We start from the raw sequence: 26,781 nt of genomic DNA, 5'->3' as shown, positions 1-26,781 counted from the left end.
AATACATCACTATTTTTTTTTTTTTTACAATTCTACTATCAGGAATTACTGGGATCCCTCCTTACCAACCTCATCCACCCCTGCAATGGTAAAATATAAGAACTTACCCATCAGCACTCAGTAAGGTGTTAACTTGGCTCTGACAGTCCTATGGTACTGCACGTTGTGCTAAAATTCTTAGCGAGACTTTTTTTGCGGAGAACCAAAAAACAAGCAAGAAACAAATCCGTGATTTTTTTTTTTTTTTCTTCTTCTTAAGAAGGTAATCAAGGTCTGAAAGGAAAAGTTGTTTAATGTGCAAGCTTATAAAAAAGCAATAAGAAAGAATAGCGGGCTATCACATAGGTAGTGGCTTAAAAATGGGCAGTTGGTTCAATTATAGTGCCTAGAGATAGTTACAACAGTCCTTAGCCAGACGCAGTAACTAGTATGTACTGGGAATCCCCATTGCAAGCACGGACAACACGACTCTAAAGAAAAAGGGTCAAACAACACAATCTCATACATTCAGGGAATTCGGCTTCAGTTTCTGGTATGGCCACAAAATTTCTGTCTGACCCTTCATAAATCGTTCATCTCTATGCCTTAGGTTCCTCATCTGTTAAAGCAAATATTTTTAAAAGCTTCTTAGAAACGTCGTAAAGAATTATTAAGCGTTGAAAAAGAATTTGACATGGTGTCAGGGAAAGCCTTGAAAAAAGTACACAATAGTACCAAAACTTAATACAAATAAGGAACTTTTGGTGGGCACCCTGGTTCATCCTCTGTCCAATTATTTCAGATACGAAGCCGTCTTAAACATCGCTGTCAGTGGCATCCATTACTTAACAAATACAAGATCATCCCATGTTTCTCAACAAAAGCTCTCCTTAATAAGTAGTTGAAAAACAAAACAGTCTAAGCAAAAGGAATAGTGACCGAGAAGAGACCCAAGTTCACACACAGGCAGGAGCTGATGAAGTAACGCAGTCTTGCTTAGGAGCCACTAAAGAACCTGTGGTTAGTTTCTACACCGAAGCCTTAAACTTTTCTAAGTAGCTGCTTTGCTTTTATTTGACGTTTCTAGACCTTCGCACAAGGACAAACAAAAGCACAGCAGGGTTTCCCCACTGACATCACAGCCACTGAAATCAGGGATGACCTTTAAGGCTGAACACATGCAAGATTTGAGTCTGAACATACGAACCTCTAGTCGGGCTCCATAGTTGGGCTTCTGGCCAATCCATCTCAGCTTACTTGTTACTGAAAGGTGAACTGAAAACAACTTCAAATAAGCACAGTTTGGAGAAAATAAAGATATTACCTTTACTGAATTTTCCCCCACTTGAAGTCACAACGTGTAAGAATGGGAGAGAGAATTAACACACTGTTGATGACTTATTTCTCTAAGAAGAATATAATTTAGTAAACAGATTTATAATTTTACAGGCATGTGCCAAATATTTACCCTGAGTTACAGACAAGTAAACATCTCTGTACTTACGCAGCTTATCATTTGGTATAACCCAGTGACTTATTTAGTGGGTAAACAGGGGAACAGAAACAGGGGATTCCCTTGCCTTCTAATCATTACTAGTACTTAGCTGTTTGCAACAGTCATTTTCCTCAAAACACGACTCCCAAAGGTATATTTTTGTCCCGTTTGATTTTCTTAACTAAATTACTGCAAACGATCACTATACAGAAAATACTGTATCCGTGATCTTCCTCTTGTTCATGATTTGACAGTTTGGAATTTTTTTTTTTTTGGTAAATGCATTGAACAAAACCTGCACTGGGTTGCTTCACAGGCGCTACCAACAGCTGTTATCCTACATAGCAGAAAAGGTACGGTATTGGTAAAGACCTGTAAAACCACCCAAAATGAGTGGGGAAAATTAACGCGTGCTCTACCATCCAGCCAAAACCAAAAGTGAATGCAATGACCAGCTACAAGTCTTGCAAGAAATACTTAAAGACTTCCGATTTCATATATACAATTCAGAAGCCGGACCAACTTTCAGTTTCCCGATGGTCTAACGCCTGCCTCGTTTGGGAGAGCAGAAAACGTAGAACTTCAAATAGCTATTACTTCTTTAGCTTAGTTATTAGAAACCTCTGTTGTATTGCTCACAATGACAGGTTTATGCCCTTCTGCTCAAGGAGTAGAAAAGGCTGGGCATAATAAAACGGAAATTCGGCGTCAAAGAAATAAGAGAGGAAAAACAACCCGACAAAAATCACAACAAACATACTAAAGCAGTGCTGAAGGCAGACAGCCAAGCAGTTACACGTCAAGGGATTCGCAAGAAGCTCAGCTTTTCTTCTTCGTGTGCATGCACTTGGATATACCGTTTACGATAACTTTCTGTCCTTGCCAAGTGACCGCACAGGAAAAACACAGCGGAATGAAAACTGCAGGGACAAAATAAATTCTAGCACTTTCTAGCTTTAGTTAATGCTGCAGCAAGTAGGCGCTATGTTTTACTTTTGCCATATTACCATCAACGCACTTTGTTGGTTACGGCTAGTCAACACTTCCTATTTTAAAGCCACATTTTCAGTTACTCCAAGTTTGCCAAAAACTTTTCTTTGGAGCATGATTACACATACTGCGCCTCCGGCCGATTTTTAGGAAACAGAACAAAAATGACTCAGTCATTTCTAAGAATAATCATGGGGAACATATGCCGCTTTAATTATATTCAAAGACTTCTTAAAATTTTTATTAAGAATTTATTAAGAAACTCTCAACTTCTTCACATTTCAGAAACAGGGACAGCGCTGGTGTCACTGCTGGACTTTTTGCTCTTCCTTTGAAAAAACCACACATCTCTGGCCTTGCGTCGAACCTTTGAAAAGGTTGAACTTACACATGCTTGCCAGACTTGCTTAGTAGCCAAAATTTTCAGCTTTCTCTCCAGAGAAACTTTCTCACTCGGAGAGTGAGCTGGATGGTCCCCGCAGCGGGCAGCTGATTGCCAGGCTGCCACACAGTAAAACTGAAACAGGGTAGGTTATTTCTCCTCTGGTTTCAGGACTCCCGGGATTTTTCACGCCATCAGTACAAAGTACCACCCAGTTTAAATGCAGAAGCAGCAAAGATGGATTTGGGTGAGAAAGGAAGATGTGAGCTATCAGAGGGAAACGAAGAAGACAGGCAAGAGCCTGAGATCAGATGAAATGAAAAGAGATGAGGCGTGAATAACAAACAAGGTTGGGTGAAAAGAGCAGGATGATTCAGACAGGGTCTTCCCAGCAAAGAGGAACTGCCCAAGGACGAGCAGTCCCAGTTTGATTTCCTTGATTTCTATCAATTTCTTGAAGGTCAGACAGCTGAGAGGTCAACAGGCTGTATCTTCTGGAAGAAGAGAAAAAAATCAGCCCCCAGGCTACTGTTTTGCTAAGATTCCCCCCAGAAAAATACCCAAGGTCCAGCAGCCTGGAGCCCTGAGCCCTCGGGCCACGCTCAGGGCTTGGCGCCCCAAGGGCAAACAATGGCTGAAGAAACCCTCAGCCGCAGGGAAGGGGAGTCCATGCTGACCAGCATGCTAGGAGGCAGCAAGGAGCACTCAACAGCCCACCGCTCCCCTCCTTCACAGCTCCGGGCTGGAAAACACCCCACTGTACTCTGCTTACTCCAGCCTGGCCCAGCAGGATTCGAGGAAAGGCAGAGCGACAGCAGAGCTGGCCGGGAAGCAGGGGACTGCGGCTGGTCCCCCCAAGCCCTCCAGGCCGGTGGTCAGGGGTGGCAGGCAGCGCAGGGCTGCAGCGGTGTTTCCCAGCCGCCCGTCCGCCCTCAGAGCACTGCAGCGGTGCAGTCACATGCCAGCGCCGTCACTAAACACGCAGCTCTCGGCCCCCCCAGCCCGCCCCCGCCACAGGCTTGATGGCAGGAAACCCTCCCCAGCGTGGGAAGCCCGGGCCACAGCTCCCCTTCACCCCGCCGGCTCTCCCCCCTGGGGAAAGGGCACGCAGCCCCCACAGCCACTCTGCCGCGGGCAGAGGGACACGAGGCTGCAGCCCACTGGGGTGGTCCTGTGGGAGAGGAAGACGCCTGTTTTCACAGGAGCGGGTTACCGCTCAGCCCGAGGTGCCCCCTACGGCCGTTTGATTTCCTCTGGGGAGAGGGCACGGAGTGCCTCCAGCCCAGGGCGGCTGTTAGCCCCTCGGCTGCACACAGACACATAGCGCGCAACAACCACGGCTTCTCGTTTACTGGAATAATGCATGGGACCAGGCTCTTTATAAGAAGTGTGATGAGGTAATTGCAAAAATACAGCTAGGAGTTTTTGCTTGTGTCTTTAGGCTAAACAGCTTATGTCACTAAGTATTACGTAAAGGCAGTATTAATAAGCCCCCTCCCTCCCAAAGTCAAGATTAACAATTTCAAGATACTTCCCCCCCCCCCTTTCCTTATTACTCATTAAGGCAAAAACTAAGTATTCTACTACTCTCTCTCTTACTTTCTACAGGGACATCCATTGCAACAGCAGAAGTGCAGGTAACTTCACATTAACTGTTTCTTTGCTTATACCTAACAAGTAAAACTACAGGAGACGTTCACTCCTGCAACGGAATTTCTTGCTCAAAGTGACTAACCACACACAATTTCTACGCAGAGCTGCTCCTCTTTAAGGAGATCGATCATGCGTCCCTCACCCCTTCCATCTGGACCTCCAAGCCACACATACAGCAACCAGCTAAGAAAGCAGATAGAAAACAGCAAAGTTTGCAGGAAGTCTGATATCAGAGAGCCTCCCTCACTCAGTCTTTACGCATGGGTATCTTTCCTTTCAATCGCTTTAACAGAGGACTTGCTCCATAAACAAAGGAAAACATTTAAGTTGAATTGTTGCAGTTCAAACTTTATTTAAAACAGCTGAAATCTAATCTGCATAGTCCTGGGGCAGTATCGAACTTCTGCAACCTCCAGGGAAACTCCAGAACAGTGATGTCACTCTGCACTGGGCCAAGCGTTGAGTCAGGGCATATTAAGATAAAGCGTGTAATCTCACCTATGCTGGATCAAGGCCGAGAAACTAGTAACCTAAGTTCTTCCTAAACATTCTTCTTAAAGCCCTAAGAGTGAGGGAAAAAAAGAAGTAAGAGCAATTAGAAGATAACTGCAAAGCAAGAGTAAAAAAAGAAAAAAAACTTTTTTGTGGCGTCTTCTTTTTTGTTCTTTATTTGGTTTGTTTGCTTGAGACTAGTTGCATAAATGCATGTGCTGACATAAAGGTTAAAGGCCGAGAAACTAGTAACCTAAGTTCTTCCTAAACATTCTTCTTAAAGCCCTAAGAGTGAGGGAAAAAAAGAAGTAAGAGCAATTAGAAGATAACTGCAAAGCAAGAGTAAAAAAAGAAAAAAAAAATCTGTGTAAAGGCATATACTTTGATATCCATTAGCTAGGTTAGCTTGAGACTAGTTGCATAAATGCATGTGCTGACATAAAGGTTAAGGGCAAAACAGCCCTTAACAGTCTTGGAATACTCAAGTGGAAGAATTTGTTTAAAAGCATGGTAATATTACAGGGTTGTAGACTATTACAAAGCACTTACTTTTCATATTTGCTTTGCTGTTTATCTTATCACCTACTTCAGCTTTAATTCCTTCAAATTCATGACGGATTTTTATCTACACAAGTGCTGAAGTTGTATACACACTGTAACTGGTACACAGACTTGACAATATTTAAATACCATGGTTTTAACACAAACCCGAGATAACCGTTTTATAAACTCAAGGTGTAGTTCTGCTAAAAGCCACTTAAGTAACATGGGTTCTGTTTCTGAATTTTAACCTGTGACTAAACCTAAGCCTTGCAGTCTAAGTTTTGGGTTTTTTTGGAGGGGAGAGGGAAGAATAAGACCTCTCAAACCCACTAAGGCCAATTTTTTAAGAGATACATTACACTTGAAGCAAGCTGGAAACCAGAGGTAATAAGGAAAACAACTAAGTATATTGTGATACAGTCTTGCTTTCTCCACAAGTTTGGAATACTAGCAGCAGGGGGAATGCTAGAGAATGAAGACCTTACAAGATACATGCCTCCTCTTATTCCTTTACAGTCCTTCGGTCTTGTCACTAGGGTTTTAGGTGGATGCTTAAGATAAACAGCAATTCTGAGCTCTGATCAAGCCAAGCAACTCATTTTAAAAGAATTCAGGGGTATCTGTTGTCTACATAGCAAACTGGGACTTCAGCGTCAACGCAGTTTGCAAACCACACTCTTCAGAGGGCGTTAATTCAAAACCTGGAAACACTAGAAGCAGGCAAGCAGTGTTCCTAGTCTCCTCAAATTTACTCTAGCATGACATTATCATTTCGTAGAACATATGTTTTGTGGCACTGCCCCCCCGCCTTACATTTGGTTTAGTTGTTTGGGTTTTTTAAGCAGATCCCATCTGCATTAAATAAAAAAGAGACTGAAGATTTTAAATTTCTCTTTGGAAGATAGTATTTTACAGTACATACAAAAATACTCTGGAAAAAACATACAACTTCATTTACAAAAACACCAAATTATAAAGAAATTACAATAGAGAGAGCATAACATTTGTTTCTACGATCAGAATTTCTCCCCACCCCTCAAAAACCCTAATGCACTTAACTGGGTAAGCAGTGTTATCAGTTTACAGAACCAGACCTAAGACTACTACAAGTGTTCATGTAACCATTTAGAACAGCTTTCAGGGTTTATCTGAAACCACTTTCTGCATGCCAGTTGCTTTCAAGACTGCAGCTTGCAGGTAGGTCGTAGTGTCACAACAGCCTCGGCTGTCGCAATGTTTAAGTACATCTTCAGCTGCGTGTTCCGAGTGTAGCTTTACTACCCAGTGGCAACAAAAAAAAACCTCAAGTCTCATGCTGGAGCAGTCTTAAGACAAAAATCAGATAACATGGCATGGGACATGCCTATCATCTCCATACCTTGGTAGCATCCTCTGCTGCATTTTCTTCAGTATTTAAATTATTTATGGGCCTCCATGGGAGGCAATACTTGTGTAGTGCATGGCTGTGCTAGACAGTGGAAAGCTACTAGCTGAGGAAGCTGAGCACCATTGTGATAGATGCACAGGAGTGTATGTGCCAAACGGGAAAATAATTTAAGATAAGAACAATATATGCACATGAACTAGGAAAGCACAAATGAATACAAACACGTTCATACACGCTTGAATCCAGAATGTGGTTGCAGTGACTAGTTACATACATTCTGAATCCAAGTCACAGGACAGGTTGTTTTTTGTGGCTTTTTCAAAAGCTGTTTCATTCAGCTAGTGACAGTTAAGACTTTTAAAAAGACTAATAAGGATAACTGTTACAAGAATATGCAAAGAGTAGTTCAAAAGGAAGCAAGCATCTAACAATGCTATAAAATAAGACCATGATTTCGACTGGCCAATTGCAGTATGGCAACAGTAGCCTTCCATACTTTGTTAGCAACCACAATACACGTTGATAACATGGACCACTAAACAAGTGATTATCACCTTTACCTGAAGAGATACCGGTTACCCATTAAGGGTAAGTTTGATGGATCTTTTAATAATACGAATACTATTTGTTGGAACAGGAGATGAAGAATCTGGTAGTTCTTTACTGGAAAGCCTCTACAACACACAAAAAGATGCCACAGAAAAAAAAATGGAAGTTTCAAATTCATTAATACAGAAGTAGCAGCAGATAAACCCTTTCCTAGCTGAGTATAACAAGATTCTTTATGTACCAAAACAGTATGGCCCAAAACCAAATATTGACAGAGAAGGGTTTTTTTTTTTTCACCACACCACTTGTTTAGTTACCACCAGTTTACAGAGGAAGAGCATTTTCCCCTCTGCACACTTCTTTCTTGGCATCAATTGAGATAATTATATTCCTGAGGGGGGAAGTAAGTTGCAAGCTGCTCAACAGCATAGAGGAAAGCTACCATTCTTCTCAGATCCATGGATCGGGAAAACAGAGTGTCTCCACTGTCCAGATTACTTCTAGTCTTATAACCCTCAATTTCACAACATTTTACATGACACAGAAGAGTTAAAGCCACTTATACACTTCAAAGCTTCCAAGTCTTGTCACGGAAAGCAGTACGCAAGTATTTAAGATTATAAGAGCTCAGATCACCTTATGGAAGATCTGCAAGGACTACAGATCTTTTTGCTTAAGAAAAAAATCAAATCAGGAAACAAACTGTGTCAGTTTGAGTGCACAGAAACATGCAAAGTTTTTCAAGTTCAATAACTTGGAAGCTTTGGCTTCACTTTTGTGAGTAAACCTGGAAGGTCGTTGTTCAGCTATTCAATTTGATGAAAGCATGATAGGCAAAAGCTTACCAACTACTTGGAACCACTAAGTTTACAGGGATTAATAGTACATAAATCTTTGTACATAAAAATCAAAATTCTAGTTTTGCTTTACCTATGAACAAAGGCACAATAAATAATACCTGTGGTCTTGTGGTGTTGATGATTGGGATCAGCATGGATTTTCCTCCAAGGACACCCTAAAAGAGCCAGAGGGGATTTATTAGGCAGTATTGTCAAATTCATGACCTGAGAGACAGCAAGGTCTGGCAGCTAGGATACTTAAAAACTAAATACATACATGCATTGACAACCTCCACCTTGGTTTTTGATTCCCGCCCCCCCATAAGCACACATACAGCATTTCAGGTATTTCAACCTTCACTCTACCAACAAGACCACATCTGGATTTGAGGGTGTGCCCTCAAGAGTTTATGCTTCAGTAGCAAGCTACACTAAATAGAGCTCCCTATCCTCCCTTTGAGAGGCCAAATGCTTTAGTCTTTATAGTGGTTTTTGTTTACATCAGTGAATCAAGTGGTTTAAAAAAAATAAAATCTGATTCCAAGCATGGCAAGAAGCTAGATACTACCAAATCATTTAGTAGTAACATTAAAAGATAGGTCATACAGGTGTAATATTTGGGAAATGAAGACTGAAATAAGTTAAACTAAAAAGCATATTTTTGTTTGCATCAATAAATGTGTAGAATACTTATGTGAGGTAGTCTAGGCACTAGAACATTCCATTCAGCTTTTCAGTTAGTCCACTGAATAAACCACTTCAAAATTACATTTTCTGTAGACCTTCTCCTGACATCTTCCAGATTGCCACCATCTTTGAATGCTGCATCCTGGCCAGTTACCTAGAATAACAGAATACAGAGAGTCAAAATAATTGCTATACTAAAGCTACCTTCATATTTGGGTGCAGATGCCAGCCAACACATAAATGCGTTAGTGGCCATTCTTAACATTTAGACAAGACAACCATTACCACACAGGAATCTCAAGCCTCTCAAAGTCTTACTACCCAAACCTAGAAATCTGTACTCAAAATATTCAATACTAGAGAACAGTTCCGCAAGTTAATTCTTTACAAGTGTCAAAATTGAGTTTTTTCTAGTTGTTCTTTGCCTCTGCCTCAAATCAGAGGTCAAGCCACAAGAACAGCTATTTAAGGAGATTAATGCTTGATTTGTTTTATTGCTACGTATCAATCTAAAGCTTCCACAAAACCAAGATTTAACAACCAACTCCATGCTGTCATTTCAGCAGTGGACAACCTATTGAGTAGGCTGCCGATTTCTAAAGCAGCAAAACTATCACTAGGCATTCAAAAATCATCTGCCAGAACAAGATTAGCTCATACTTTTACATTGCTAAGATTCATTTCCTCTTCACTTTGAGATAATTTTTTTCTGAATTGTTTTAATAACTGCTTCCAAATGAGCCAGTTCATTCAACAATTGGTCAGTGCAGTAGTATATAAGTACAACAGTATTTAGAGACCCTGCCACCAGACCAGAAACAGTCACTAGTGACAGATCTTGGAAACAAAATTAATAGCTATACTTAAATCCAAAAACAGTTATATCTACATCCTAGTAAAACTACCATTATGCTTAAATTTAGATTCCAGAATCCGTTGGCGATATATATATGCATTTCTCAGTTATTTCATTCATTCTACATCAATAATTAATACTACTTCAAACCCTCCCCGGCCTAGCCCCCCCTCCTTACGTTTTCTCCATCAACAGTTTTTTTGGAGTATTCTTCTGATGTAGGTGAATGATGTCCTTTAGAGGTCGGTGAATATGGTCGTTTTGGTGCAGCATTCTTAAAGTCCATAATTGGAGTCCCGCTCAATTCATGCTGTCCTTGGACAAAATGTGCTCTGAGTTGAGAAACTGCATTAGGTCCTGGAATGGTGCAACCAATTGGAGGTCCAGATGTTCTTATTGCAACTGTAGCCTCCATTTCTGCAGGAGACACCGAGCTTTTAGATTTCAGCCATGAAATTAAAGACTGCATTCCACCCACTACTTCAATACGTACTTGAATCAATAACAGGAACAGAGAGTCCCTTAGACACTGATGGCACAGCTACATGAGGTGTCTTCTCTCTATTGTTCGCACCGTTAGACCTCTGGTACGCAGCATCTCTGTAAAAGTCAGACGCTAGAGTTATAAAATGCTAGCTTGTAAAATACTACACATTTCATTTCCAGAAAGTTCATGCAAGACAAACCTCTACCTTCTTAGCTCATTGTCACAGCTCTGCTAAACAACACGAGCTCACAGGCAATCTAGCACGAGATCTTAATTTTGCTGAACTTCAGACCGTGAATTTAAACTTAAGCATTCTCTTTAGTGAATCTCTATGTTTACCAGCTTAGTGTATCCAGCGCTCTGTGCTGCTTTTAATGAATATATCTGCTCTACCCCTACCATGCACCCAATTTTTTTTTTTTTTTGGCATGCTATTCCTACAGTACCAAACAGTCTGAACACAGCAGGCATTACACATTTGGTAGTATTGGGCTATTACTCTCAAGATTACACATTCCTCCTGCGCTGAAGTAGCTTATGGACAAACAGACTTCCCATGAAGTGACAGACCTTTTACTGCCCGAGTTCTCATACTGCTCCACTAAGTCAGCAGCAGCTCTAGTGTTTCTGCGATCAAGATCAGCACTTCATTTGAACTTAATACTGCTTGGCATTAACCATACTTTTTGTTAGAAAGAACAGTTGCCTACACATAAAATACTCGGGCTTGAAGTTACACGCTGACCTAAGGGGATTTATATTCGAGACCAAATAACTTCTCTGGTATCAAAGTTGTTCTTCATTCCTAAGTGTTCACGTACATTAATTTTTTCAAGGATTTCCTTAACCCATCTCCCCCCACGTGCCCAAAGGAGATGCCAGCTTTGTTCCTGAAGCCATTAGAGCCCTCCACATGTTTATGATCCACACAGATTCAAACAAGAAATCCTAGACCTCATTCACATTGTGAGTCAGTTAAAAGCAGCTTCTTCACAGTTCTAAGGTTATGGTGCTAACCTTTCTATCTCTGCTGTAGAGGTGTCCAATTTAGTTATCTTATTTAACAAAGAGGTTGTTCTGGAGTCCGTGTCTCTGGAACCGTCCAAACAGCTTCCATCTGAAGAAGTCCTTTTGCACTGAAGCCCACTAGCATTTTGACCAATATCTGGCATGTTTTGCTGAAACAACAGTTAAAAAAATAATGAACTCTTCGCGTAATTTTTAAAGAAAAAAGAAAAACATTGCCAGAAGAGCCAAATTTTTATCATACCTTCTTTCTTTTCTGTAAGGTTTCCGCAGGCAAAAAATAGTGGAGATGCTTTCTCTTCACATGAGCCGCCTCAATCTTCATACCTTCCTTTAGCACGTTGAGGTTGTTAGCCTGTCTGTAAACTAACATGAAATTTAGTGTTGTAGCTTAGTGGGGATGTCTGCATTAGGTATTTGTCAGAGTTACACGTGGTTTCTTTAGAAACAGCAAGCCTTTAAGTCTGTCCAGCTCAAATGAAGAGCAAGAAGTTTCCAGCCTAACTGAACATGAAATGCTACCCAAACGCTCCGCATGCAGTCTCAAGAAGATGAATGTGACCCAAGATGCCCATTTCATATCCAGTACAGACCAGATGCATAACAGCTATTTAAGTTCAAATATGTGCTCAGTTACAGCTGTGGTTTGCTAATCACGCAGCTCACATCTGAGTTGATTTTAACCTGAAAGAGATAACACTCCCTAACCATTAGTTTTCTGGTTGAGAATAGATCTAGAGGACTTTCTGAACCAACCCAATTGTGCACAGCTGATGAGAGACCAGACACCTTACTCAAGATTCAGACTAATTTTTTATTCGGTATTTACTGTGGTGATTGTGGGTTTTTTGTAACAGTTCTGTAACATCATATAACTTCTCAGTAGTTTAGACGTTAAAAATTTTATCTGTCCAAATAAAACTGGATTTTAGGGGCATCTGACTTATCAGAATCACTACAGTTTAAAGAGGTTTTTCTTAACTGCCTGCAAACAGCCTTTTATGCAACTTTAAAATGCACAGCAGTTATTACAGAAGTCACATTTAGATAAGCTTATCTAACAGGCCTGTGATGAGCATAACTGGAAAGTCAGCTTACTAACATACAGAGTGGGAATCAAAGTAAGGACATGCAACAAAAAGGCTTATAAGTCTTTCTACAGGAGACCTAGAAGTGAAATAAAAGCACAAATATGAACATTCACACCTATCTAAACAGTTGCTTTAAAGTAAATTCAATAATGTTTTTATGTAAAAGTGAGATAAAGTTCACTTAGCAAAAGCCTCCCAAACAGCGAGCCTTATATTCTTGAGCTCATCAACTTGAAGTTAATCTTTGTCCTCTAAAAAATATTCTCTCAGAGTCAAGGCACATGATAAAAGCTTTCTTGCGCATAACTACCGGTCACCGCCACATTTGCCAAAGGATTTCACACCTCAAGAAATACCTTTTCTGTTCAGTCTCTCTGGATTCAAACCCTGTATCTGAAACATACTACAGGCTGTGCTTCACTAAACTAAGAGCACACAGCTATACTGATACAGTTTGCGCACAGAAATAAAGGATTTCACATTAGTTCTAGCCTCTTAGCAGCACATAAACCTTGGTGACATAATTTACATTTGCCACAACATGGAAACACAGTGCCACTGGATGTAACGGACAAGACAAGGATCAGTACAGATAACAGTGCAAGTCTGAGGAAGTCACCCCACCTGGCCTGGAACTCGGACGAGAGTTTTGATGCATTTTTCTGTGCTTTTCTCATATCCCAAAGCATGAGCTAAAGAGAAGGTCAGGTTTTACTGCATTTGCTCATGTTGCCTGAGCAAGACAACACACAGCTCGTGCTGGTACTACAGATAAACCCTTCATCAGTGCAAACAACCATTTCAAGGAGTCCACTGTTTAGAACTCGTTTGGACAAACACACTTGTCGCTTCAGAAGACTAACCCGATTTCTTTAATTCTTCATTACAATAGCTAGGCATGAGCCTGACAGCACACGTGCACTTCTGAAAGGCACAAGAGCAGTCAGCTTGGGAAGAAGTAAACAGATTATGGAAGACACCTATACTTTCAAATGACTCCTCACCCCAACCCCCCTTTATTCTAGCATTATCTAAACACCACTTGCAATATTACTTTATTTCTACGTCTATCAAAAGTAATAACAGAATATTAACATGAAGGTTACATTCAAGACTGCATGTAATTACAATGTGACAACTCACTGACTTTCAAAGTTCTGGGATCATATCATACACAAACTGTTCTTTCTGAAAAGTACTGTCAACAGGCATTAACAACTTATTTTAGAGCCCAGTACAGTTAATTCCCACTTTCAAAGTTCAGCAACTGACAACTGTTTGACAAGTGTAGCTACACCCAGTAAATGGATGTCTCCTGGCTTCACATCTGACTGTCCGCTTCATGAAATGCAGTTCTTTTGCGAGTGTTTACTATGATCTGCAGAACTGTTATTTCACATATGGTATATGGCGTATGACTGTAGCACACACTTCTGTTTCAAAATGGACTTACTTTGCCAAAGTATCAAAATAGTACGTTTTTAAAGCTAATCTTCTAAACGTTGCTCTCTGTAGAAATATCTAATAGCTAATACCAGAAGGAAGCACAATTCACTTTGTGAAGCAATTTCCGCTAGAATAAAAAAAGATGAAACCCTACAAGACTAGAGCAAAATATAGGCTTACCTGTATCTGTGAATGACTGTATAACATACGTTAAATCAATGTTAACACTTTCTGTATTTTCCGCCTTCCTAAACACGATTCCAAGAAACCACATTGACACATATCCACTCCTAAAAAGACAGATTCACATGTCTATCATTTATGTACAGTTATTTGGATGCTAGTATCTACTCTCAAGGAGGGATTAAGCAAAACAGTTTAGCTGTACGCAGCAATTAAAGGTTAGAGTCAGCCCATACTTAAGTTCTCAGAGTACTTCTCTCTGAAGTTCTCCCTTCTTTAAAAAGATCTTACGTGCTCAGAACCTTGCCTGTCAGAGCTCGTACCTACCTCGCTCTAGGTACGTAACTGAACATCTCTCAGGTGAGCTGAGGTGAATGAATATAAACGCGTTACAATACATTGGCCAAACTGTATTTCAAAAAAAATAACGAAACTCACTGTTTAGAGAGTTCTTGGTTGCCAGGGAAAGACTGAGGCTTTACATGTGCAATAGTTATAAATTCATTCCTCTCCAAGTTCCCAACCAGCACACGAATTTTAGATTCGACAAGGCCAATCCTAATAAGAACAAGAGATATTTATTCATTTTTAGCTGTATCCAGCACAGTAGTTCTATGCCTTTTTACAATACAATGTTAATACAAAAATGCTAACCCATCAATGAGTAGTAAGTTTCATTCAGCTAAGCAGATACAACATTTTTATATCACACACCGTAGTTTGAGATGTTTCCAGTGACACTTGAGCTTTAAAGTTTCCAAAGACACGGGTAAATAAGTTTAACTTGTGCTCTTAACAGTTCAGATACAACACTTCAACCTATAACCTACAATGAAAATATCAACAAGAAGCAGATCCCAGCACCTCTGGCTGCATTTTGAAGTGCAGCAAAACTCCTTTTTACCCCAAAGACCAAGGAGGAGAGCAGTTCAGAAAAGGCTCAAGCACAACTGTTCAATTACACCTGAGTAAAGATGCGATTCTTCCTGCAGATTGACCAGTGAAGAGAGTTTACCCTCTTCTAGCCAAATTGAAGAATATAGTTCCTTTAATAAACAAATGATCTAGTCAACACAGTCTCATCAGAAACTTACCCAAGAAATGAATCATGACCACAAAGGCTTTTCATTTAAATAAAGTACTGGCATTTTACCCTTTTACCAAAAACACTGCTAACTTTGAAAGCAGTCAGAAATCTGCACGTTCTTCAAAAGCATCTTATGTTGATGAACAACAGAGATGTGCTATCTATTCCCAAATCCACTCGAGCTGGTGAACTAAACTTGTTCTTACAGCAGACAAACTGAAATTTATCTTCTGCTTTTTGGTTTTCCCAGATGCAAAACTGAGCCCCATTTGCCTCCATTTCTGTCACTGCAGAAACATCAGTTTTTACTAGAGCCAGAACTTTCCTCATCTTTATTGTGAGATACAGTAAGCTTTGTTCACTTAAACATTTCACATTAAAAATTATTTGGCTCTAAGCCCTCTGCCCATAACTCGTTGTATACCTAACTGTGACCAACATCAAGCTGTAGCTGATACAGTTTTTGAGTGAATATATTAGAAAGTTCAGGTTAAAGGTATTACCTATTAGAGCTATTTTTAAACATTAAGTAAGCTGTCTTTTAGAGATAGCACAAGAATTATTTGCTTTAAAGAGGGACATATTTAGGGACATGGTTTAGTGGGCGTGGTGGTGTTGGGTTGACGGTTGGACTCGATGATCTTAGAGGTCTTTTCCAACCTTAATGATTCTATGATTCTAAGAGCAAGCCAGACTTTGAAGTATAACCAAGGTGCCCTCAGAACAGGGATCTGCTACACAGGGCTATTTTGCTTGCTTACTTGAGCAAAGCAGGCAGAGTACTCATTTCTTAACAAAGTGCGCAAAAAAGTTTGGAGACCACTGCTTTTTAAGTCAGTAAAAGATCCAGCTCTCCAGCATCCATTACACATCTGATTACATCAAGTAATCCCTGTTTGCTTCAGTCTCTGCAACAAGGAACATCTTCCTAAGTGAAGCAGTGTTGGGTAAGCAGTCTCCTTAGACTCCTTGCATCTGCTTCTCCAGATGACGCAGAGCATCTGACCCTCTTTGTAACACAGTAACCCTCTTTGTTCCTTCCCATCACGACTCGGATCTTTAGGTTAACTTCTTAAACAGCAAGATCTACGTTAACTTCCCTAGAAAGCTTTTAATTTTGCTAATGAACTGTCTACGTGGTACTGTATTCCATGCCTAGTTGCACAGTTTAATACTTCATTTGTTAATACAGTTAAAAATGAAGTGCAACATTGAATTGAGTTGCGATTACGTATTGAACCCACATTTAAAGCAAGACTTACCACTCTAAGTGATGGTCTTCAGTAAAGGCACTAGCAGTCAGCACAATATAATGTCTAGAAGAAAAAGAAAATGACTATACTAGCTCAGGACTTTATATTCCTTCAAGTGAAACCAAAACTGTCTCAAATGTATAGAATATGACTTCCAGACAAGACAGATTATATCCTCTATTCAGCACATTATTAACTGAAGAAAAACTGATTACATCCTTTAGAATTGCATTCTGCTATATTCTAAATGTCATAGTTGATTTTTTCCTAATAAAAACAATGTCAGTGGCATAACACATACAGGTTTTTTTATATACTTATCCTTACCAAAATTCATATGACTACCTCCAGTTTCTGAAAAACAAACATTGCCATCTTCTATTTAGACTCCAAGTTAAAACTCACTATGCTAACCAGTAAGTAAATCATTTCAAGTTCAGACAACACATTTAATACATACTTGTACTTCTGAAAAAAGTTCAGTGGTTCAAAGAGTTTTGGCCAGTCTGACTTTCCTTGGAGAATCTCATTTGTAACCACAAGACCTACAATTAAGGTTGAAAACCTTATTACCATTTTGTTTAAGACCAGCAGAGCATGATATAAACTTTACAAGATAAAGATTTTGAACAGTAATTGACAGATCAAAAAGCAGGAATTCCCTTGACACAATGCAGGTCTACTACAACAGTTCATTGTAAAACTGGTCCCTTATTGCCTGCAACAGGCGTACTTCCCAGAGACCTATTCTGCCTAAAATGGCAGAACACCTCGCGGAATATAACCAATTCAGATAATGTGGTTTCATATAGCGAGAATTATACTTTTTAAATCAGTTAATAAGCATGGAAAGAACTTTACCATGTTTGAACTCCTCTATCATTACGGCTCGTGTTGATGTAGAGACATTGTATGTAGAGTTCTGCTGTGGATAGGCTGGGGTGATGATAGGCATGACATGGTATCGGTCCGATGGGTTCACCTACGATGTTAAAACAATTTTGCTTAGCATCAGTTTAGGTTGGAAGAAAGTTTAAAGGCTTCTGAATTCAATTTCTACATACCCTAGGGTCCCATACTGGTAAATTAAGATTGCTCTCTTCAGGTTGTTTCAGCAATACAGGATTTGGCCATTCCCTGTATAAGAAAAGCCAGTAACTAACTGTCCATTTAAAACTCTGCCATGTAATTCAGGGTAGGATTGAATGTTGTCGATGTAAGTCTTACATAAAGAACCACCTCTAGAAGTTTCTTTATGCAAATTAAAATAAACAATAGCTCTTACCATTTTGAAAAAACCAGGAAGAACTTGTTAACAAGAGTAGAAGCCAAAGCATTCGGATAGAGTTGACATGTTCTTGCTACTAGCATGGCCCAGGAAACCCCACCAAGAAATCCCAGCATGTTGGAGTAAATGCCACGTCCTAGAATGGATGCATTGTAGTTAGCCTGTAGTCTTTCAATACCCAAATATATTCCTTCAAATTTACAGCACCAACTTCACAATCTATAGAATCCTTAGTACACTTCAGCCTCAAAGTCAACTATTTTTGCAGTGCAGCGAGGCCAAAATTGTTGGTCCTTACAGCGATGAGAAAAAGAATCATTACCACACCACTTCCCAAAATACTGCTACTCTGAAATTTGCCTACACTGCTACAGCTACTGCTTCACTCCAACTTCTCTTAAGAAAGAAGTTCTGCCATTCTTCTAGCACTTAGAATCATAGAATCATTAAGGTTGGAAGAGACCTCTAAGACCAGCGAGTCCAACCGTCAACCCCACACCACCATGCCCACTAAACCATGTCCCTAAGCGCCTCATCTACTCGTCTTTTAAATACCTCCAGGGATGGGGACTCAACCACTGCCCTGGGCAGCCTGTTCCAATGTTTAACCACTCTTCCAGTATAGAATTTTTTCCTCACGTCTAATCTAAACCTCCCCTGGCGCAACTTGAGGCCATTTCCTCTCGTCCTATCACTTGTTACTTGGGAGAAGAGACCGACCCCACCTCGCTACAACCTCCTTTCAGGTAGTTGTAGAGAGCGATGAGGTCTCCCCTCAGCCTCCTTTTCTCCAGGCTAAACAACCCCAGTTCCCTCAGCCGCTCCTCATAAGACTTGTTCTCCAGACCCCTCACCAGCCTCGTTGCCCTTCTCTGGACACGCTCCAGCACCTCAACGTCCTTCTTGTAGTGAGGGGCCCAAAACCGAACACAGTATTCAAGGTGCGGCCTCACCAGTGCCGAGTACAGGGGCACGATCACTTCCCTACTCCTACTGGCCACACTGTTTCTGATACAGGCCAGGATGCCATTGGCCTTCTTGGCCGCCTGGGCACACTGCCGGCTCATGTTCAGCCGGCTGTCGACCAACACCCCCAGGTCCTTTTCCGACAGGCAGCTTTCCAGCTGCTCTTCCCCAAGCCTGTAGCGCTGCATGGGGTCGTTGTGACCCAAGTGCAGGACCCGGCACTGAGCCTTGTTGAACCTCATACAACTGGCTTCGGCCCATCGATCCAGCCTGTCCAGGTCCCTCTGCAGAGCCTTCCTACCCTCGAGCAGATCAATTGCTCTAGCCACATGTGCAAATGGTATTTTCTTATTCCGTATGTATCAAGCTTTTATACTTAACTTGGCAATTTTATCATTTGTAGTCAGGTTCCTGATAAGAAATGCAGCACCTTGTCTTGTAGGCACTCCCTTCTCCTCCCCCCTCTACCCCCATCAAAAAACACACAGAATCTACCACATGGACAGACCTCGAATCTAAACTCAAAACAGTTTTTAGTTTAAAAACTGTCATTTAAACAGCTATCCAAAGCTGAAGTACTTCTAATGGTCTTACTTTTTCAGCATGTGGTGCCTCTGAAAAGTTTAAAGATCATGAACAATCACATTACTCACGTTTTGCCCACAGTTTAATTGCACGGAGCGTGAGTCGGAAGTTGTCTTTATTTGGCACTAGATGTAGTATTTCATCAGTAACTCTGCAGCCTGTAAGAAAAAAGGACAGAAGTTCTAGTAACAGGTACAAGTCAGTTTTATGCTGTACTGGATCAATAGCTTGCAGTTCAATGTTCGAGTCTATGAAAACAAGTTTGGACTACTTGCTTTGTATTACCTTAAAAATTATAGATTACATATAACATTCGGTATCACTTCAGGTAACTGGTGCCCTCAACAGCTTTTTTTATAGTTTAGACTACAGGCAGCAATGTTTAATAAGGCCTTTCTACAGGATTCCTAAAGCTAGGTTTCTTTCGACAGCCAGGAACAATTAAACCAGTCAGTGTTAAACAGTGAGCAAGTCAGGCTTCAGGTATTTTAAATACTTTTTTTAATGAACTACAACACATTCTTCTCTATCGAGTGCTCTACCTATTCATCTGAAGCAGTTTCTGTGGCAAACTGGAACACTGCTCACACCCTGATCAAAGAAACATGAAATACAAGTCTGCCTACGTACACAACTCCTTGAAACACCTAAATTTAAGCCCACTTGCCACCTCCTCAGATCTCAAGTATACAGGAGATCAGTTTCTGCATCTTGTACAGAAACTTTGGTTGCATAACGTGCATTCTATACCAATTTTAGTAACACTTTCTTTTTAAAGATGTGTAAATATGCTTACCATTTAAGCTCCGTATACACCTTATATCCAGGCTTCTCAAGCGTGAGTCATCTCCGAGATCAAGGTTATCAGAAACAGTTTGCATAGACAGTCTCGCAAACACAAGATCAATCTTAAGAGGAAAAAAGTGCCAACCGTGAGTTAGAATGCCGCACTGTTTGCGACCAGCACACTAGTGGGGGACAGTTAGTCAAGTCTAAAAAGCGGTTAACATTTGTATTTGGAATTATGTGACTACAGATACATCTCTCAAGAGATTTATTTGCCAGAAAACTCAAGAAAATTGCTAGAAGTTCCCTATTTTATTTACAAAACCTTCATTGCATCTCCCCTTTCTTTTTAAGCTAGGGAAAGGAGGGGGGGGGTTTAAGTTGAAGAGATACTCTAAACTGAGAATTTCCATTAAAAGGGAACTTAAAATTAATCATAGAATTAAGACATAAGTTCAATCACCCCAACTATACTTCAGCAAAGGAGAGAGAATTTTCTCTATGCAGTAAGCCCTTTTGATCCTGAAGTATCTGGTTTTTAGCACAGTCTGAGAAAAAATTATAATAAAAATTTATAATAATAAAAAAAATTATTCTGTGAATGTCTGTATCAGATAAACACTACAAAGGTCATTGAATAAGTGTCTTCATTACAGTGATACCAAGCAGTAACTTGCTTAGGTACTACAGCATGCAGGTCTTTATTCACCATATAAGACGCATTCGAGACACAAGGATTCCTGCAGCTGACAAACCTAGGCAGGAGTCAAATGAGTACTTTTACTTCTCATTTTCCAGATTGTTTGTCTCACAACCGCTTCATTTTTGACTTGCAACAAAACATTTAGTCTGCTCACGCGATTCATACAGCGAACTACGCTATACACATCCCTCTGTAGAAAGCTAGCTTGTCGGAGCCGAGAAGAGTTAGCAAGGACACTGCCTCTACTCCCACTCTGCACAACCCTTGTGAGATAAATGCTATTCAAGTAGGCTACCCTGGTCTACAGCACAGGTTTAGAAAAAAATATCCCTGATGTTCCCATGCCTGCCAGGCTTCCTAGGGGCTTATTTTCCTAAGCTCCCATTCTACAGCAATGTCTTCTGGGACAGGCTGCGGTCAAAAATAGCACAGTCACAGGCCCCTGGAAAAGTTATCCCATTCCAAAGCAAGAAAAAAAATTTACTCAAATTATAAAATGAAACGCTTACCTCAATGCCGTCAAACGCAAACTTGACAACTGGTACATATGCATCTTCAACTGCCTGTAAAGGAGAGGATAACTGTGTAAGAAACTTTTTTGTTACTTTAATGTTTTTCCTAAACTATGATAAAATACAGAATTTACACTGCTAAACTACTTAGTATAAAGACTGAGTTGCTTCTGAACCAAAAAAAAATTGTTAATAAGCTGCAAGCAGTATAGCACTAATACTAGCTTTAAAAAGTTATTTAGCCAAGAGATTCAGAGGCTGATCACGTATTGTAATGAGCAAACGGTGCACAATGAGCCACCAGTATCTGTGGTTGTAAGGTACTTACCCTGGTAGCGAGGAAGAAAAGAAAGATTTCTGTAGCTATCTTACTACTAGTTAACATCCAGAGAAATCTAAAAAATTCTGCCCACATTTGACAGTGCGCACTCGTCTTCTGTATTTTTATTTTCTACTGTGCCCGAGATGCTATCAGCTACCTTATGGGACAGTTTTCAATTTTGCAGACTACTTGTTAGAACTGTGCCACAGCCCACTGTGAGTCTGTTTTCAGGTGACAGTCATCTAAACAAAGGCTCATTAGCTATGCATATGAAGTCTTTCAAAATGGCTGCACAAGGAAGACTAGGCTAAGAGAAACACTTCTCAGGAGTTCAGTTTTACATGCAAGGGACACAACATATGTGCCCGAGGGCGATTTTGCAAAGCAGTCTTGTATGTTCACAACACAGCTCCTATTAACTTTATGTAAAGCTGACAGCGTGCATCCCTGCCGCAAAGTCTCAGGCTGAGTAGCCAGGGAGGAAATGACCAGAGAAGAATGAAAGAGAGGTACTAAAGCACATCCAGAGGAACTCCATGGCAAAGGCAAAGGCACTGACAGAAGCCTTTCCTCATCACATTCAATTTCCTTAATTTTCAGGCTGCCCCTTCCTCTTCCTGCATGCAGTTACCTTATTTCCAAGCCCCTTACTACATCTAAGACTAATGCAAGGCTCCTTGCTTTTTGATACAGCTGACTCATTCCCAAACCATGGGTAGGGGAGAAGTGTACCACAAAGATTCTTATGTGATGTACAGTCACTGGGGAAAGGAACCAAAAGCTCGACTTCAACATTTTCATGCTGCATAAAATAGTATTTTAGGAGGTGCCCAGAAACAATTTCTTTTTTTATTTTGGCTTGTAAGACATTCACTACCAATATGAGTCTTTAACATGAATATTCTTACTGTAGAAGCCGCACAATCTATCAAGGAGAGAGCTTACTCACTCTTAGATTTTTTATTTCCTCCTGATGTTTTAGTTTTTCAAAGAATGACTGAAAAAAATCCGATCTTTCCACATGTCTAGGAGCGACACAAACAGCATCTATGTCAGCACCTGCAAAGAGATTCCATTTCTTCTGTTATTGTTGGACGTCACTTTCAAACATTAGAACTATGACCAGACAAAAGTTCTACCTTTAGTGTGTACTCCAAGCCTGTAAGAACCGAACGTAAATATTTTGCCACCAACATTTGCTGCCGCTGAAGGGGGCAGATTCTGTGGGTAGAAGAGAAAGTTTACTTTAGAATATAAGATACACATTGACCTCTGTGCAAGTTTAGCTAGCATACAAGTTATTTAGAAAGACTACAACAGCCTCCATCAATGTCTTCTCACTCCCGTACTGAGTTAAGTCTAATAGACTAAAAATACTGTTTTTTCTGAAGCGAGTGCTTGCAACTCAAAAAAAAAAAAGGATGAGTAATGTAGCAGTCCTTTCATTAATTTACACAAATTAAGACCTATTATTAGTCTTCCCTGCAGCAGATGCACATAAATTAAACACAAACTAAGAGTTATACAAGAGGCAAGCCTAGTGTAATAATTTCAAACTAGATTGAGTGCTGTAGGCTGTCTGGGGCAAGATTAGTGCCCATCTGCCATCTATCTCACCCCACAATACTTTGTTTCAGCTTTGTTAACTGCTACAAGTCAACCGATAGAGCCACTTCACAAATTTATTCAGTGCCCCAAAGACTTCAAGATCTTGATCTGAAGTATCTTTTATACCTTATTTCAATGGCACTTACTACAGCTCTACTCAAGACTTAAGAAGAAAGTATAAAAGTTGAGCTTTAGCATAAATCCTAGTAGTATGGCCTTTAAGAGAAATGAAAAGGCTTCAGCTGTTTTGATAAGAACATATAAAAGAATCCTTACCTTGCTTTCACCAAGTTCCAAAATCCATTCTTTGACCAAGTTATTCAGTTTCCCAAGAACAACCAACCTGTAAAGAAAACTCATGTTAAGTTCGTCCTAAAAACCCCAAGAAGTTAACAAATGTTACAGTCTTATTATACCTGTGATTCAGTTCTTCCTCGTCTTCAAATACCCCAAATGGCTTCATTGCTTCAACTAGCTTCTGAGTATGAATGCAATCTATATCCTTAGGAGGAGCCAAGCTAATTGGAGAGGTAATTCCATAGTGCCTTTGAGGCTGGTTCTGCAGCCTAGAAGTACTGTGGGAGAAAATAAAATACTGAAGACTTCACAAAAGCAAAAAAAAAACCCCAAAACACAAAATTTACTGGAAAACACCTTTCAGTTTACAGGTTTTCAAGTCAACTTTGGCTCTTTTACCCAGCATTAACGTAAGTGAGAAAAAAAAATCCCGTTTATGACTTTTATGTAACTTGACCCAACTTAGATGTCACAACTACTTTTTTAAAAAGCATTTGTGGATATAAGAAAATATCCAAGTTGCTGCCATCTAAATCCAACTTATTTGCAGTGCTCTACACAGTTAGAACTGATCACCAGGAAATGAAAAGGTCTGAAATGCACTAAGGGTGACACTACATACAGCAGTTTTGGACACATTTCAGTTTCATATCAGTTTTAAGGATATTCCCATCAGCTTTCTGCTAACATTAAGCAAGGCAATTTAACACTGGCTTCTTTTCGTTAAATGTATTTGCTGTGCTTCTACTGATTCTGGAAGGGCATTATACTTGATTGTAGAGGAAGGGCATATAATGAAGTGGTCTGTTAAAACAGAGTTGATGCAGTAAATTCAGTATTGTCTTGTTCTTGTTTATGGAATAATACGAACGAAAACATCAAGCAATCTGCAACTAATGTTGCTAGGAAAGCCTCATGCTCTTAACAGTGTTCAATTTTTATAGTTCAGAGGCTTAGCTGTACATACATCTGTTTTATCGAAATCCAAGAGACGTATGTCAGCGTATAAAGCTGTTTGTAGAGGGTTCTCAAATCCGGCTTAGCTAGTTCACTGCCCAGTTAGGCTGAGCAGGACACCAGGCACCTGGGTCTGGAGGCCCACAAGGTTACTACCCCCAGAACTCCAGTTACAGCAAGGCCTAATTTTTCACCCCCAACCCTCCGCTTCCCCTGCGCGTTTAGACTTATTTGCAATCAGAAGCAGCACACGACTGACATGGCAGGACAACATTAAATTAAAGGCAGCATTAGCTTTTTTTTTTTTACACCATAGAACCCTTGCTTTAGAAAGGGAAAAATGGAGGAAAAAAACCTACTTCGCCTTACCAGCCGAAACCAGGAGAGAGAAAGGAGTGGGACAGGAGGTAAGAACTGTACTTGATGGATCAAAGGTCTCTACAGAAACACTAGCAGCAGAAGGGGGAGCCACATTAAAAGGTCTATACAACTTATCATGCTTGTCAGAGAGTCCATATCCAGACCCCAAGGCTAAAGGGATTAATTATGCCATTATTCAAACTAGATGTTTTTCTACTTCACGTACGAACAACTTCAAATATGAGCTGGGTTAGTAAAGAGGTGCTTATAACTATTGAAAGTAATCCGACCCATTTTGCCTAGAATGGGACTAGGAAATGCTCAAAGGACAGCTTCAACACTTGATTTAAAAAAAAGAGCTTATTACAGCTCCTTATTTCTAATTGTTGCCTTTTCTCTTCCATTGAAGAAAGACGGCTTTCTGTCTCTCAGAGTAGCTTTATCCAACTAAAGACGTAGCTTTTAGTCATCTAGTGGTTTTTTTCCCCCCCTCCTCTCTATGAGCTCATTTTTCAAACTTTCTTCTATATATTTTCCAAAAAGCTGGGGGGTATTACAACTGTGGTCCTATCAGCTAGTCTCCTCTGTCAGAACGGCTGTTTACTTACAAGTGTAACTAGGCCTTAACCTAATTTGCCTTGCCTTGTTTATAGGCATTGTGGACTTCGTAAGTAAAAATACTCACAATGAGTATTTTCCTTCTTATACCATTTTCATCACAAATACAGAAGGAAAGCCTATGTTTAATTGCTGTGCATTACATCTAAATTAAAACACCTACAGCAGCAACTTCCAACGTGTTTTATGTATTACTTGCATTGTACAACTTGCACGTCAGAAAGTTTGCATGAAACAAGAATGGGTTTTAGACTTTGCTAGCATTCGAGATCTTTCCTGTGTACAGAAGGCCACCATCTGCCTTTCATTGCCCCATTCTTCCTAGAGAGACTATAATTGGAGATTGACATAAAGGACAGTATCAATTAGATATATCAGATATTATTAATATCAAATTCTTTTGGTCAATAGTAGATATTTTTCAGTTGTTTGGATGTATTACTGGAAGTCTGATCTCACAGCTTAAAAGTTGAGCAAAACGGTACTTGAAAGTTTTAATTGAAAGAGTAACTTAATGTCCAATAGAATTTGTTCCCCTTTTGGAATTAAAAAAATTTTAAAAAAATCTTACTTCACCCTTTCAAGCGTACTAGACTGCCAGCCATATACAGAGGAGGGACCTTAAGAGATCAAGTAGCGTACATGGCATACTACCCATTCATCCATCAGCCTTCAGTTTAAATGAGAAGTCTGTTGCGGTTTAGTATTTTTGCCGACTCTCGCTACGCTTCGTCCACCACAGCGAACAGCTCCAACATATTTCTGTTCTGATGAATCCCGATTTTACACAGGAAGCTAACTTAAATCGATTTGTGGTTTTGTCACTTATTTGTAGCTTTACAAAGCTGCAAGCCATTTCTCCCGCGTCCTCCGAGAGACAGTGGATAAGTTCACACTATTACAGTTCAGCCATCGGCGCGGCGTACGAGCCTTCACCGCCAACGCGTTTCTCCGACTCGCGAGGTCTTGAGCCAGGTGGAAATTTATCGCTCCAGCCTCTTCCACCCTCACCACTCGGGAGGAGGAATAACTGGAAATCGGCTCCCGAACCACCAAAACGGATAGCACAAAACAGAAAGCAACAAACAAAAACATGGGGGGGGGAAATCCAACCAACCCCAACCCTGCGACCTCAACTGAAACAACTCCGGCTACACCTTTCACTCCCACCGCACAGGCTCACGCCGAAAAAAGCCTGCAGACACCCGCTAGCGAGTTAAAGCACCTTGTTCTCGACGCCAGCATTCAGAAAAAGCCGCTTTTCCGCCACCTTTAAGCCCGAGACCCGCGTGAAACCTCCGCCGGCGGCAGCCCGCGGCCAGCCCAGCCGTTACTAGGTGACGGCGACAACACA

The 26,781-nt window shown here is 40.4% G+C and overlaps 1 protein-coding gene across 1 annotated transcript in view; it reads right to left on the bottom strand.

The window, feature by feature from the left end:
• Positions 1-7,496: 7,496 nt before the first annotated feature.
• Positions 7,497-26,781, bottom strand: part of PAPOLG (poly(A) polymerase gamma) — a 20,400-nt gene continuing 1,115 nt past the window's right edge. Inside the window, exons 2-22 of the mRNA XM_009282549.1 lie at positions 23,612-23,770; positions 23,472-23,538; positions 22,727-22,808; positions 22,537-22,646; positions 21,263-21,316; positions 20,061-20,172; positions 19,333-19,422; positions 17,711-17,849; positions 17,490-17,562; positions 17,287-17,407; positions 16,886-16,970; positions 16,435-16,488; positions 14,524-14,643; positions 14,083-14,192; positions 11,610-11,731; positions 11,357-11,517; positions 10,346-10,452; positions 10,031-10,269; positions 9,079-9,150; positions 8,429-8,485; positions 7,497-7,595 (exon numbers count right to left, since the gene is read on the bottom strand). Of these exons, the coding sequence (XP_009280824.1) occupies positions 7,497-7,595; positions 8,429-8,485; positions 9,079-9,150; positions 10,031-10,269; positions 10,346-10,452; positions 11,357-11,517; positions 11,610-11,731; positions 14,083-14,192; positions 14,524-14,643; positions 16,435-16,488; positions 16,886-16,970; positions 17,287-17,407; positions 17,490-17,562; positions 17,711-17,849; positions 19,333-19,422; positions 20,061-20,172; positions 21,263-21,316; positions 22,537-22,646; positions 22,727-22,808; positions 23,472-23,538; positions 23,612-23,770 (2,233 nt within the window). The remainder of the gene's footprint in view (positions 7,596-8,428; positions 8,486-9,078; positions 9,151-10,030; positions 10,270-10,345; positions 10,453-11,356; positions 11,518-11,609; positions 11,732-14,082; positions 14,193-14,523; positions 14,644-16,434; positions 16,489-16,885; positions 16,971-17,286; positions 17,408-17,489; positions 17,563-17,710; positions 17,850-19,332; positions 19,423-20,060; positions 20,173-21,262; positions 21,317-22,536; positions 22,647-22,726; positions 22,809-23,471; positions 23,539-23,611; positions 23,771-26,781) is intronic.

The sequence above is a fragment of the Aptenodytes forsteri genome, unplaced genomic scaffold, assembly GCF_000699145.1.
Source record: "Aptenodytes forsteri isolate BGI_AS27 unplaced genomic scaffold, ASM69914v1 Scaffold5, whole genome shotgun sequence".
Lineage (NCBI taxonomy): Eukaryota > Metazoa > Chordata > Aves > Sphenisciformes > Spheniscidae > Aptenodytes > Aptenodytes forsteri.
Note: the sequence above shows the minus strand (reverse complement) of the source record. Positions and strands in the feature narration are given on the sequence as shown.